Source organism: Panicum virgatum, chromosome 9N (assembly GCF_016808335.1).
Source record: "Panicum virgatum strain AP13 chromosome 9N, P.virgatum_v5, whole genome shotgun sequence".
Lineage (NCBI taxonomy): Eukaryota > Viridiplantae > Streptophyta > Magnoliopsida > Poales > Poaceae > Panicum > Panicum virgatum.
In genome coordinates, this window is record NC_053153.1 from 79,393,822 (window position 1) to 79,407,029 (window position 13,208).

The 13,208-nt window shown below is 48.4% G+C and overlaps 2 protein-coding genes across 2 annotated transcripts; both read right to left on the reverse strand.

Annotated features, from left to right (window-relative positions):
- Window positions 1–1,615: 1,615 nt before the first annotated feature.
- On the reverse strand, window positions 1,616–4,191 carry LOC120690962 (xyloglucan galactosyltransferase KATAMARI1 homolog). The gene has a single exon (XM_039973901.1). It carries the CDS (start codon window positions 3,918–3,920, stop codon window positions 2,106–2,108), a length of 1,815 nt encoding a protein of 604 aa, XP_039829835.1. The 5' UTR covers window positions 3,921–4,191; the 3' UTR covers window positions 1,616–2,105.
- Window positions 4,192–11,065: 6,874 nt separating this feature from the next.
- On the reverse strand, window positions 11,066–12,788 carry LOC120692143 (xyloglucan galactosyltransferase KATAMARI1 homolog). Its single transcript, XM_039975385.1, has one exon. The coding sequence runs from the start codon at window positions 12,724–12,726 to the stop codon at window positions 11,233–11,235; it is 1,494 nt and encodes a 497-aa protein (XP_039831319.1). The 5' UTR covers window positions 12,727–12,788; the 3' UTR covers window positions 11,066–11,232.
- Window positions 12,789–13,208: the final 420 nt, after the last annotated feature.

The following is a 13,208-nucleotide window of genomic DNA, read 5'->3' on the forward strand; positions in this document are numbered from 1 at the left end:
CCAAAGCCCATCACATGACATTTCTCGGTACTTTGTCATATGCCTTCTCAAGGTCAATGAAGACCATGTGCAAGTCCTTCTTCTGTTCCCTATATCTCTCCATCAATTGTCGTATTAAGAAAATCGCATCCATGGTTGACCTTCCAGGCATGAACCCAAATTGGTTTTGGGTCACACTTGTCACTCTTCTTAGGCGATGCTCGATAACCCTCTCCCAAAACTTCATCGTATGGCTCATCAGCTTAATCCCACGATAGTTAGTACAACTTTGAACATCGCCCTTGTTTTTGAAGATAGGTACTAATATACTTCTCCTCCATTCTTCCGGCATCTTGTTTGACCGAAAAATGAGATTAAAAAGCTTAGTTAACCATACTATTGCTCTATCTCCTAAGCATCTCCACACCTCAATGGGAATACCATCAGGGCCCATCGCTTTACCTCTCTTCATTCTCTTCAAAGCCTCCCCGATCTCTACCTCCTGAATTCTCCTCACAAAACGTCTGTTGGTATCGTCAAAAGAGTCATCTAACTCAAGGATAGGACCCTCACTCTCCCCATTAAATAACTTGTCGAAGTACTCTCTCCATCTATCCATGATCTCCTCATCCTTCATTAGTAGTCGATCTGTCCCATCCTTAATGCATTTGATTTGATTGATGTCCCTTGTCTTCCGCTCGCGGATCCTAGCCATCCTATAAATGTCCTTCTCCCCTTCTTTCGTGCCTAGCCGCTGATACAGATCATCATACGTCTTATCCTTTGCTACACTCACAGCTCGCTTTGCAACCCTCTTCGCTAATTTATAGCCATCGATGTTGGCTGCACTCTTGTCAAGGTGGAGGCGCCTCAAACACTCCTTATTCTCCTTAATAGCCCTTTGCACCTCGTCGTTCCACCACCAGGTGTCTTTCCCCTCCTGTTTGGCTCCCCTACTCACGCCAAACACCTCTGAGGCCACCTTCCGAACACATGTTGCCATCTTTAGCCACATGTCATCTGCGTCTTCTCCTTCTTCCCAAGGCCCCTCACCTAGCATCCTTTCCTTAAACGCTTGTGCCGCTTCCCCTCTAAGCTTCCCCTCAAGAGTTAAAAGTCTGTACGCCAACTTATTTGAAGAAACAAATTCAATTCATGACAAGATAACTGGTATCATACATGCTTCTATTCTCCAGTTATATGAAAGCACAATTTGAAGAAAAGAGATAGTTTCAGATGAGATTTGGTCCAACATGGTCACAAAAAAATCTTGCATGATCAAAGCAGACAAAGGAACTCATTGACAAATGATGGAAGGCGGCTCACTCTTACCACTAAAAAAACCTAGACCAACTTAGGAGGAACTATGTGGTTTTATATTAAGAAGAAACTTACTCTTACCACTTAACAGCCCCAGTTAACAATATCGAGTCGTCAGTACTTGCAGAACTAGCATAGAATCATCAATCTGAGCACACTAAAGCCAGGCAACTAGGCCTGTTAAGTAGAAGAGATAAATAAGAATAACCAACTACATAGGCTGGCAAGTTATAAGATAAATAGTGACATAAGTTACTACCAAAAAAAAAAGAAATTTTGTAAAGTAGGCAGAGTTATCTCAAATCTCATGTTTGTAAAACACTTCATTCTGACTGGATATCAGAGCATCTTGTATGAGGAAATTAGTCTCCATGTGTCCCTCTTTGATTGATTACATACTAACTTGAACATATGAACAGATGGTACTAGTATCCACAGATCTAAAACATATAGATATAGCTCTAAACACAACAAAACAAACAAGGTAATACAATAACAAAATCGATATACCTCTAAATCCTGTAAGGGCTTACAAAGGATTATTGACCAAAAACATCAAACAAAAATTAGTGTAGAAAATGATATTTATAGGGGTAAGCAAACACTGTGTGCCAAATTTCCCCAAAGCATTTTTGGTGGAATGGCTTCTTACAACTGTAGGGTGAACTAGACCATCAATGATGTTCATGATCATCATAACTACTGGGTCTTGACCTATGTGCAATGTATTTGCATCAGAACATCTTCAGAGAGTGTATCTAACTGTGCTCCCTTGATCACATCTCCAAGATGATATACCTTGTGGTTTAATTCTGTCCTCTTTGTTCACTTTTCCAAGAATTCTTGGCAGCTTCAGCAGATGAGCTATTAGGATCTCCACCTTTTTCTTTGGGTTTCGAGAAGAATGGATCCCATTGGTGAGGTCCAATTGTCCGCTGTCCATCTTCTAATAGACTATACTTCCAGCTATTCTCTTCAATAAAATCTTTATCTTCTCGGCCTGCCATGATATCTCTTCTCAACTTTGTCACTTTGTTAATGATTGCCTCTATGGAAACATCAAATGCATCTTTCAAGGTTTCCAGTTTTGATCTTGGATCAGCATATATCACCCTTGGTATTAGATTGATGACCTCCTCTCTCATGTTCTTGACCACATCTGGGTGAATACTTTTTAGCCGCTCCTCGATGCTGGCATTTCTTGTACGGATGTCATCTTCAGGGATGAAGACGGAGTACCTTGTATAGTTCTTTGGAAGATGCCATGTATATTGGACGTAAGCTGAACCAGGATGGAAGAAAACAGGTATGCAGCCAGCCAACATGGAGTCAAAGGCAGATCTTCTTGTGTAGGAGTCACCCTGAGGCTGCAAGCAGAACAAAGAACTCTGGAACATTTTCATGATTGTGCTCGGGGAGTGGCACTTGCTCTCCCCAAGGTCACACTCCAACAACTTACAAACACTTGAGCTCCTGCATTGATCTATGAGTTGCTCTCTGATGGACATTGGATCACCAGGACGTGGAGCACCTGCAAACGAGAAGAGCCATGGGCGCTCCAAGCTCCTCATTCTATCTTGCCAGAGGAAAACATCAGCATCCTTTGCAGGGTGGAAGTATGTAGGATATGGTATTCCAAAATCATTTGAATTCCACGGGCTTGACTCCACCACAAGCATTGACATGTTCTTTGCAGCCGGCAAGAAGAGCAGCTTGCTTCCCCAATCCGACTCTTCCTCCGTCAACCTTCTGAAATCCCAAGTGATCCTCCCTGCAACTAAGAAATGGTCACGCCCGCCCATCACATTCCACTCAGGCTTCTTCATCAACCAGTCCACCAAATCAAGCGAGGCGGCATCCCTGGTCGAGATATTATGACCCCAGAGATATCTTGCAATATCAAACCCAGCATAGAATGGCACAAATACCGCTGCGGCAATTGACGAGTCCTTGGTCAGGCACTCGTACTGCTTCATCCTGTTGCCAAAAATAACATCCACGGAGAATTGGTTGGTGCCATACCACCCGGTGCTGGAGAAGACACCCTCCTCGTCGCTCAACGGCGGGCCAAGCCCGTCGTTGTTCATGAACCTGCACATGTTGGTCCACACGCTGAGCTTCTCGCAGTCCCGGAGCATGTCCTCGTTGAACCGCGGCGGCAGCTCGTGCACGTAGATGTACCGGCCGCCGCACGGGTCGCTCTTGTTCTCGGCCGTCTTGAGCGCCCGCTCGAACGGGTACGACGCTGCCACCTTGGGCGGCGCCTCCTCCTGGCGGGCTGCGGCGGCAGGATTCTCCTCCTTCTCCTCCTCCTCCTCCTCCTCCTCCTTGGGGCGCGTGACAGGAGGCGGCCGCTCCGACGCGCGGGCGGGCGGCTCTAGGGGCATGTCGTGGCGGGCGGCGCCGTCAGGTTCGGGGAGCTGGAGGCGGGCGCGGGCAATGCGCACCCCGCCAGCCTGCGCGTCGGGCTCGTTGGAGACGACGGCGAAGTGGAAGTAGAAGATGAGGACCCAGAACATGGCGCAGAGCGTGGCGAGGAAGCAGAGGCGGGAGGACGCCGGCTTCCCGCCGCCCTTCTCCATGTCGTCGTGGTGGGACGGCAGGACCGACCGCCGCCTCATGGAGGCCCGCCGCGCCCGCGCCAACACCGCCGCCGCCGCCCCCCGCACCGACAGCTCCGAATCACAGCCCGGGGCCCGAACCGCGCCGCATCAACGACGCCGGTTACCCGGAACAAACGGCGGAATCGGGACGGGGTTCGCGACCGGGCGCGGAGAAACCGGATCGGCGGATCGCGCGAGCGAGCGCTAGAACGGGAGGGGAGGGGAGGGGAGCGGAACGGAGGGGAAAAGGGAGGTTTTGGTTTGGCTTTACGGGGGGTCCGGACGGCCGCTTTCGTTCGTTAGCGTCCGGCGGGGGATTTTGTAATTTTTCTCGGGTTTTGGAAGAACACGGGGGGCGTTTATTATTGCCTGCCGGAGGGTGATGGCGTTGTGGTTGTGGGGGACGGCCGGGCCGGAGGCGGGTGAGACGTGGCGCCCCGCCGGCCGTCTTGCGGGACGTGGGGCAGGAGTGGCGTGCGCGTCGCCGTGGCGCGGCCGCGCTGGACGTGGCGGTGGGGGAGAAGACGACGGAGGACGCAACGAATATGTGCGGGCGCAGCCCAGGTGGAAATGCCGAGCTGCTAAAATTTCCAGTCACCTACCACCTGCGTGAAACCATTTTTTTGCTCCAATAGGGCCGTGTTTGGTTAAGGCTCGAAACAATTTTGCGAAAACTTTTTTTTTCCCCTTTGACCACTAATTTAGAGTATTGAATAAAGTCTAATTACAAAACCACCCCCACAACCCCCCGTGTAAATCGCGAGACGAATCTAACGAGGTCTTTGCCCGTGCGATTAGAGGATTGTTACTGTAGCATCACTGTAGCAAATCATCAATTAATTACCGTCATTAGATTCATCTCAAAAAATTACATCCGTCCCTGAAAATTTTTTGCAAATAAACTACATTTAGTACTCCATGCGAAAGTTCATCTTTTTGTGAAATCTTAATTTGACACGTAGCCAAACGCGGCCTAGTGCTCGGTAGCTGTGACATGCGAACAGTGACGAAATGTGCCCATGGAAATTGACGGCCGCCATCGGAATTTGGAAACGAGATTTTTCGGCATACAAGTCCTTGTTCGTGTGACCTAAGGTAGCACGGTTGAGGCTTTTGCCCTTTTCAAATACTGGGAGTTTGAGCTGAATTTCCCGGACAGTGACAAGGCTAGCGAGATGGTGGCGTCATGGGACGAGGAGGGAAGTCAACGTTTTGAGGGGCATGTTCTGCTCCATTCAATTTCCATCTGCGAGGAAAATATGCTCGAATCCGGGTAGGCATGTTATAACACAAAAAATCTTACCAGCTGAGCTACCAGTTCGTCGCAAGAAAAATATCTGGAGATGGGTTTAGCCAACCTTATTGGTATCCTTAACTAGCATCCAGGTTTTGAGTTCTCTTTAACTTGAATTTAGATGCCAATCCTCATTTTACTGTGTGCCTAAGTGCCTTTATTTAAAGCTCCGTGCCCGAGCTTGATCTAGGCAGGTGGGATGTGGCTCACCAGACTCGCGAAAAGTTGGTGTGGAGCAGATTCGTAACCTCTTCGTTACGGTTCTCATGGGACAACTTTTTGATATGTGAAGTCCTGCACGTAACGTGAGATGGAACATGTATGTAGCACCAGGCTTCAATTAATGAAGCGCAATGCACGCTTAGTTTAGCAGCATCTGTAGGTTGTGGGCGTCAAGTTCGTGACAACTGACAACGAACTCTAGAATAGAATAGAGATAATACTCCAAACAAATGTTTTCGTTGTCAAACCTTGCTAATCCCACTGGAAACCTACGCATGACGCATCATCTAGTTGACCTAGAAATTAAGCAAAATAAAACAATACAAACCAAGTGAAGTATTATTGATGGACTTTCACCGACCTACATTCTGTCTCGGGCTTTGCCATAAGAAGAGAAAAGAAAACAATTGATCACTTTTATCATTGTCGACGCGCTTTGTTTACACCTGTTGAGGCCATCATCAACCGGAGGGGGCAAACAAGCGAGCAGGTCACATGGGTCCGTCCATGGGACATGTGCGTGGAAACCACAGGTTCGCGCCACCCGGCGATCCCGACCGACAAATAAACTGGGCATTGGGCCGGCCGGGCCGGCGCTCCCCACGCAGACAAACGTGCGGGCGCCGGCGGGATCGTCGGTGGGGGGGGGGGGGGGGCAGGGGCCTGGCCTCCCTATCGTTTTCAAATTTATATTAAATATTTAAATTTTAATTAAATTTTTATATAAATTAATATAATTAGTCTTCTATAATAATAAAAAACAAATTTCTGGCTCCGCCGCTGATTCGGTGGCCTCTGGCCGGTAATCACAGCCGCGTGGCTGCGGCGAGCGGTGACGTGCCGGTCGCCGCGCTACAGCCGGCAAGAGGCTGGACCTTTCTTGTGTCCTGGTGTGTGCCTGGACAGCACTGGAGAGCAGGCAGAGGTCATGCCCACGCCGTGCCGGGCGGATCCGCCGCAGCAGATCCCAAATTGGGGCGGGCGAACGCGACGAGGCCTGTTCTGCCGACACCGGCTTCGATGATTCCTGCTTTTTTTATTACCAAATTATACCCACACCGATCTATTCTCATTACAAAAATTAATATTAACCACACCACTCCAAACCACCACCACTACAAACCAATCCAATCCAAACATTTTAGCTTATGATGTAATAAACTACTCCATCCGTTCCAAATTATAAGTCATTCCAACTTCCAAGAATGTTGGAGAATCAAACCATTTCAAAATTTGACCAAAATTATAGAGAGAAATACAAAAATTTATGACATCAAATAGCTATACTATAAAAATATAACTAACAAAAAACCTAATGATACTTAATTGGTATCGTAAATGTTATTATCTTATTGTATAAATTTGGTCAAACTTAGAAAATTTTGACTCTCCAAGATTTTTGGAATGACTTATAATTTGGAACGGATGGAGTATTAGCCAAACTATGGTTACAACCCAACAAGAACCCATTTTTCAAAAACCAAATTATAGTGTAGATTTTGCCACACCGTTTTGCACAGAGTAGCTATCAGTTATACCGAGTCATCTCCAACAAATTTCAGTCAATTTTGATAAAATTTTATGGTGTGAATGCGAGGTTTTATTTCTATGGTCCGGTTTTTGACATGGGATCCACGTATGATTCTAGCCACACTGCTTTGCATAAAGTAGATGCTAGTCATACTGAGACATCTCCAACAAATTTCAGTCAATTTTGATAAAATTTTATAATGTGAATGCGAGGTTTTATTTTCAAGGTACGGCTCTTACGGGACCGACATTTATATATAATCATACTGTTTTGCATAAAGAATCTATTTCAGCCCACTCCAATCCACTCCGATCCATATTTACATAGAACCCACCCCACCCTACCTCATTAGATAATATAACTCATTGAATCCACCCAAACACAATCCATATCAAAATCCAATCCATTAAACTCATTTCAACCCAAACCGTTAACAGGGTGATTTTTGGGGAAGATGGAAATAGAGTACGTACAGTTTAGTTTTTTTTTTTTTGACCGCCGAATATTTGGGCGCCGGTGAAAGGCCTGCCGCACTTGACCCGGGTCGGGACCGTCCGGTCGGAGCTCGTAAACCGGGAGGAATTTTCAAAAGCGAAAAGCCAGAAACGCATGTGGGCCCAGGAGTCCCAGGGGGGCAATGACGTGCGGGTAATTGTAAACTACTCGTACTGTACTAACCGCGTACTAGGCTTTAGGTCTGAACCCTGATACGCAATTTGATTGTTTTGGACTCAACTGCTGTGCTGATGCTCTGTCAGTCTGCTTCATTTTTTTTGGGGGGGGGGGGGGGGGGAAGCAAAAAGAAAAGGAAAGTAAGTAAGATCCACCACGCAGATGATCCACCACGTCGCAATCCGCGAGATGCCGGCATCATGACGGGACGACGAAACCCGCTTGGGGTTACTAGGTTTGTCGATCGAAGATCCAAATCCAAATCATCAGTACGCCGTAGCACGCATGAGCGTGACGCGGTGACGCATCGCGCTTCCATGCGGCGGCCACAGCCACACACATCCATCCCCCCCCCCCCCCCAATCATTTCCGGTCCCCGGGACTGTCCCTGGGCCTGGAGGCCCCCCAAGCATTTATCGATTCAGAGATCCGTGGCAATCTCGTCGCTCAGGAGTAGTGGGCCTTACTCACGTACGTACCTCTTCGTCCTCCATGTGTCTGTGTAGAGCAAGTCTTCTGGGTTGCCCTAATTGTGCGAGGAGCCGCCATTTGTCAACCATGTAACTTCCAAACGTGAAACGAAATGTGAGCAGGTGCGGACCTGCCGGAAGCGAGGGAAAAAAAAACAATGGCGCGCCTCTGTTGGGTGCGCACGATCACCGGCGCGCCTATGGGAGCCTGCCAGCGACTTCAAAGCCACAAGGGCTCCCTGACTCCCTCCCATGAGGCGAGGGCCATGTTAGCGTGTCGAGGCACGACAGAGATGTTTCGGATTTACTGCTGCTTGACGGGATTCAAGACAGGATGTGGGCATGTGGCTGCCCATCCTGTGTCTCGAGATCTGGTTGGGGAGATGCCTCCAAATCCTCCTGTTTATTTTCTTTTTGATTGGACGCGCCTGAATCCAGAATCCTGATGGGCTTCGCTACACGCATGGTTTTGGTGGTTTGTAATTTGAGGCCTGTTTAGATGGGCGGTGTTTGGATGCTGTCGAGAGTTTGGCAGGCCCCAATGGTCGTAGCTCATTTTTGCGTGGTCTGCCCGGCCCAATCGGGGTGCCCGAATCCTTCGCCGAATTTTGGCCACTACCAAGGCTTTGGAAGGGTCCGACGAGGGTAGAATCCAAACACGCCTCTGGATCCATGAAGGCCGCGGTCTTGATAGAGACCAAATACTAGTGGCTAGGTGTCACCGTGTTACTAAATACGGTGTATGTAAAATTGTAACAAAAATATGGATTGACAGAGAACACAATCATCTACTTGCATCTAAAATTTAAGCTTAAACAAAATTTATGCAAGGAGAAACGAAAAAGAGAAATCGACATACAAATATTTGCGAGTTGTGGATCAGATATGAATAGTCGCACCCTCAAGGATTCATGCGCTCATTTCTCTTTTTATTTCTCATAGCACCAATATTTTTTAACCTTAAATTTTACATGTATATAGATGATAGCTTCATCTTTTTATTCATATTTTTTAAATAAGTTTACATGTACCGATTTAGATGCTACCATGTTTGCTTGGTAACACAGTTTTAAGATAGGTTAATAAAAGACGTTCTCGGTTTGGCGAGGTGGCTAGTGGTACAATACAACCTTCGGCGAGTCTGACGGCCTTCGATTCAAACATAACAGGAGTTTGTATTTTAGCAGATTGGCGATTAACTTAGCTTCATTGCACGCCTAAATCTACCAAAGACCCAAAGTTGCAGGATATGTGAGACAATCCCATATTCCCATACCACCCAACTTCTCAAAGATAAATGCATTAGGGAAGCGCGCTAAATAAACTACTAATTCGTTGGGTCTACAACAATTTTGGATGGGCTCCTAACGAGCTAATTTTCACTATTTTTGTTTGTAGTTTTCCTGTTATTCTAGACACTTGTTTGAAATTTTGGATCTTTTTTGTTTAAATCGTCTATATCCTTCACTTCTAGTCATTTATCATTCAATTAGTGAAGCATAAAATCACTCATTTAATTTCCTAATATTTTTCCTAATAATAATCAAATTAGCATATTTTGAGGAGGTTGATCGCATCACAGCGCACAGCAGCGGACTTAAATGGCCCGTCGCGCCTCGTGGGCTGCGGGCAGTGTTTGTTTGGGCCAAAATTGGGCGTCCAGGTTCTGTCCTCCGAACTCGGGTCACTGTTGTTGAGCGGGGGCAGCAGGGTTGGGCACTAAATCTAGCAAAAACAGAACTAGGAGATCTGGGCGGGCCTGCTGCGTGCGTTCTGAAGCGCACTGGGCCCAGTAGACTCCCTATTTCCACTAAGTAAAGGAAAAAATCTGTTTTACTTCCGCCAACTAACACGAAAATTTAGTTTTCCTCCCGCAACTACGAAATCGGGCACTTCACATCCCTCAACTTTTCAAACCGTGGCATTTTTCCTCCCTCCCGTGGTTTTGAAGGATGTTTCGCTACCGTAACCGCGGGTTGCTACAGTATCCATAGTTTTGTCTTTTTAAAGAAAAAAATCAGTTGAATCTTTGAAAAATCATTGTAAATTATAGGAAAATCATAAAATAAAAAATTCAATTTTGTTGGACTCCACATGAGAAGATCTACACATTGAACATATAATATGATATGCTTTAGTATAAAATTTTTGCTAGGAAGGTTTTGTCTTTGTCTTTTTTATTTTTTTGGCTGAATCTATGAAAAATCATTGTAAATTATAGAAAAATCATAAAATATAAAATCTAATTTTGTTAGACTCCACATGAAATTGAATTTACAAAATTGAATTTTGCTAGATTTAATTTCATGTGGACTCTAATTTTGTAAATCATTGTAAATTCAATTTCATGTGGAGCCTAACAAAATTAGATTATCTATTTTATGATTTTTCTATGATTTATAATGATTTTTCATAGATTCAGCCAAATAAATAAAAGAGACAAAGACAAAACCTTCGTAGTAAAAACTTTATACTAAAATATATCATATTATATGTTCAATGTGTAGATCTTCTCATGTGGAGTCCAATAAAATTGAATTTTTTTTATTTTATAATTTTTCTATGATTTACAATGATTTTTCAAAAAAAGAAAAAGACAAAACTATGGTTACTGTAGCAAACAGCCTTCAAAACCACTCGCGGGAGGTAAAATGCCATGGTTTGAAAAGTTGAGGGATGTGAAGTACCCGGTTTCGTAGTTGCGGGAGGAAAACCAAACTTAGTTTTTTTTTTGCGACTAAAACCAAACTTAGTTGGAGGAGGTAAAACAGACTTTTTCCAGAAATAGCTCTGCCAACATCATGGGCTATGCATCAAATAAGAAATTCGTTGATCTGCCATTATCATGCACTGACCTTGCTGTTAGTAGTAGTGCTGCAATGACAATACTACTGTTTGCAAACTTGGAATCAACCTTTTGATAATGCTGTTAGAACGTTGTGTCATTTGTCATCGACTAATTATGAACAGAATATAGAAAAGATCCAAAATTTGCATCAGCCATTCATGCCAACGTCAGTGCAGCAGCACGACTCTGCAGATTGACAGAAATACACTGAAAACCTGCTTCCTATACGACTTTTTTCTCCTTCAAGGTACTACTAGCGCATCGCCATCAGCTAACAATAATCTCTCCCTAATTTAACTTTGCTGTGCACCTCGGCCGCCGCCCATCTCCTCCCTCAGCTTGCTGACCCTCTCGATGATGGCGTCCACCGTCACGTCCACGGCGTCCCTGAGGGTCTCCAGCCTCGACCTCGGGTCCGCGTACACCAGCCTCGGTATCAGCCCGATCACCGTCTCCGTCATCCGCTCCGCGACGTCCTGCGGGATCCGCCGGAGCGTCTCCTCGATGCTGACGTTGCCGGCGCGCACGTCGGCCTCCGGGATGAGCACCGAGTACATCTCGTGCGCCTCCGGGAGATGCCACCTGTACTGCGTGTACGCGGAGTCCGCGTGGAAGAAGACCGGCACGCAGCCGGCCATGATGGCGTCGAACGCCGACCGCCGCGTCATGGTGTCCCCCGTCGGCTGCAGGCAGAAGCGCGTGCCCTGGAACACGCGCATGAAGGTGCTCGGGATGAGGCAGTTGCGCTCGTTCTTCCGGCACTGGACCAGCTTGCAGAAGCTCGACGAGCCGCACTGCCTGATGAGGTGGTGCCGGATCGAGTACGGGTCGTTCCGCGCGCCGCCGGCGAAGGAGAAGAGCCACTCGCGCTTCATGGCGCGCATCCGCCGCTGCCACTCGAGGATCTGGGCGTCCTTGCCGGGGTGGAAGTAGGTCGGGTACGGAATGGCGAAGTCGAAGCTCGTCCACGGGAGCTTCTCGACGAAGAGCACCGTCATGTTCTGCACGGCCGGCAGGTGGAGGAGCTTGTTCCCCCACTCCGAGTCGCTGTCCGTCTGCCTCTGGTGGTCGTACGCCGTCCTGCCGGAGAGGAAGAAGTGGTCGCGGCCGCCCATGGCGCGCCACTCTGGCCGGCGCGTGAGCCAGTCCACGAGGTCCAGCGACAGGGCGTCCTTCTCCCTGGCCGTGGAGTTGACGCCCCACAGGTGCTGCACGATGTCGAAGCCGGCGTAGAACGGCACGAAGACGGCGGCGGCGCGGGACGAGTCGTCGGTCAGGCAGTCGTACTGCTTGATGCGGCTGTGGAAGATGATGTCGAGGCCGAAGTGGTCCGTGGCGTACCACCCCTGGTCGGCGAACACGCCGTCCGCGTTGTCCACCGGCTCGCCGAGGCCGCCGTTCTCGAGGTACCCGCACATGTTGTGCCACGGGTACCAGTTGTGGCAGTTGCCCAGGATGTCCGCGTTGAACCGCGGCGGCAGGTCGTGGATGTACACGTACCGCCCACTGCAGGAGGCCTCGTCGCCGCCGCGCGGGCGCCGCTCCGCCACCGCCGCTGGGAGCGCGCCGACGCTGGCTGACCCGAGCTTCTTGAGCTGCTCCTGCTGCCGGAGGAGGAAACGCTGCCCGTCCTCGCCGTCCGCGGCGAGGGACGCGTGCGGCGCGCTCACCGGCGGGGTGCGGAATACGGCGAGGTGGAAGTAGACCACGAGGATCCATGACATGGCGGCGAGCAGGAGGAGGCGCGGCAGCCACCGCTTGCCGCCGTGGGCGCCGATCTTCTCCATGCTTAGTCTGCTACTGCCATGCCGTGTCGTGAAGGGCTTTGGGGACCTATTAGAGTGTAGCTTAAGCATGCGGATTCCCGAAATGGCAACGCATGTGCAGGAGCAGGCTGGTGTCTGTGCAGCGCAGACTAGATGTGAGAATCGAATGGAATCGCGCGTCAGGAACGGAGACTGCACGAGCCACGAATCATCGGATCCCCAATCGAAGACGAGGGAAGTTGAAAAAAAAGAGAGAGGAATGGCTATTCCTGCCGCTGCATGCACCGCCAGGAGAATCGACGACCGTGGAGATCCGCGCGTCGGCGTCGCACTGAACTGATCCGCCAGCGACGACGGTGGCCGCCATGGCCAGCATCTCGAGGGCTGCTGCACTACACATGGGTTTGCAGCAGGCGCGCTGCCTGAGGAGTTGACGCGGGGGTTAAAAATTTCCATTAGCGGTCAGTAATGGCTACTAGGCTTGCTCAGTCCTCGAGTCGCGC

Bases quoted from the DNA above. Each gene is read 5' to 3' on its own strand.
- LOC120690962 (XM_039973901.1), bottom strand. From the start codon at position 3,920: ATGAGGCGGCGGTCGGTCCTGCCGTCCCACCACGACGACATGGAGAAG.
- LOC120692143 (XM_039975385.1), bottom strand. From the start codon at position 12,726: ATGGAGAAGATCGGCGCCCACGGCGGCAAGCGGTGGCTGCCGCGCCTC.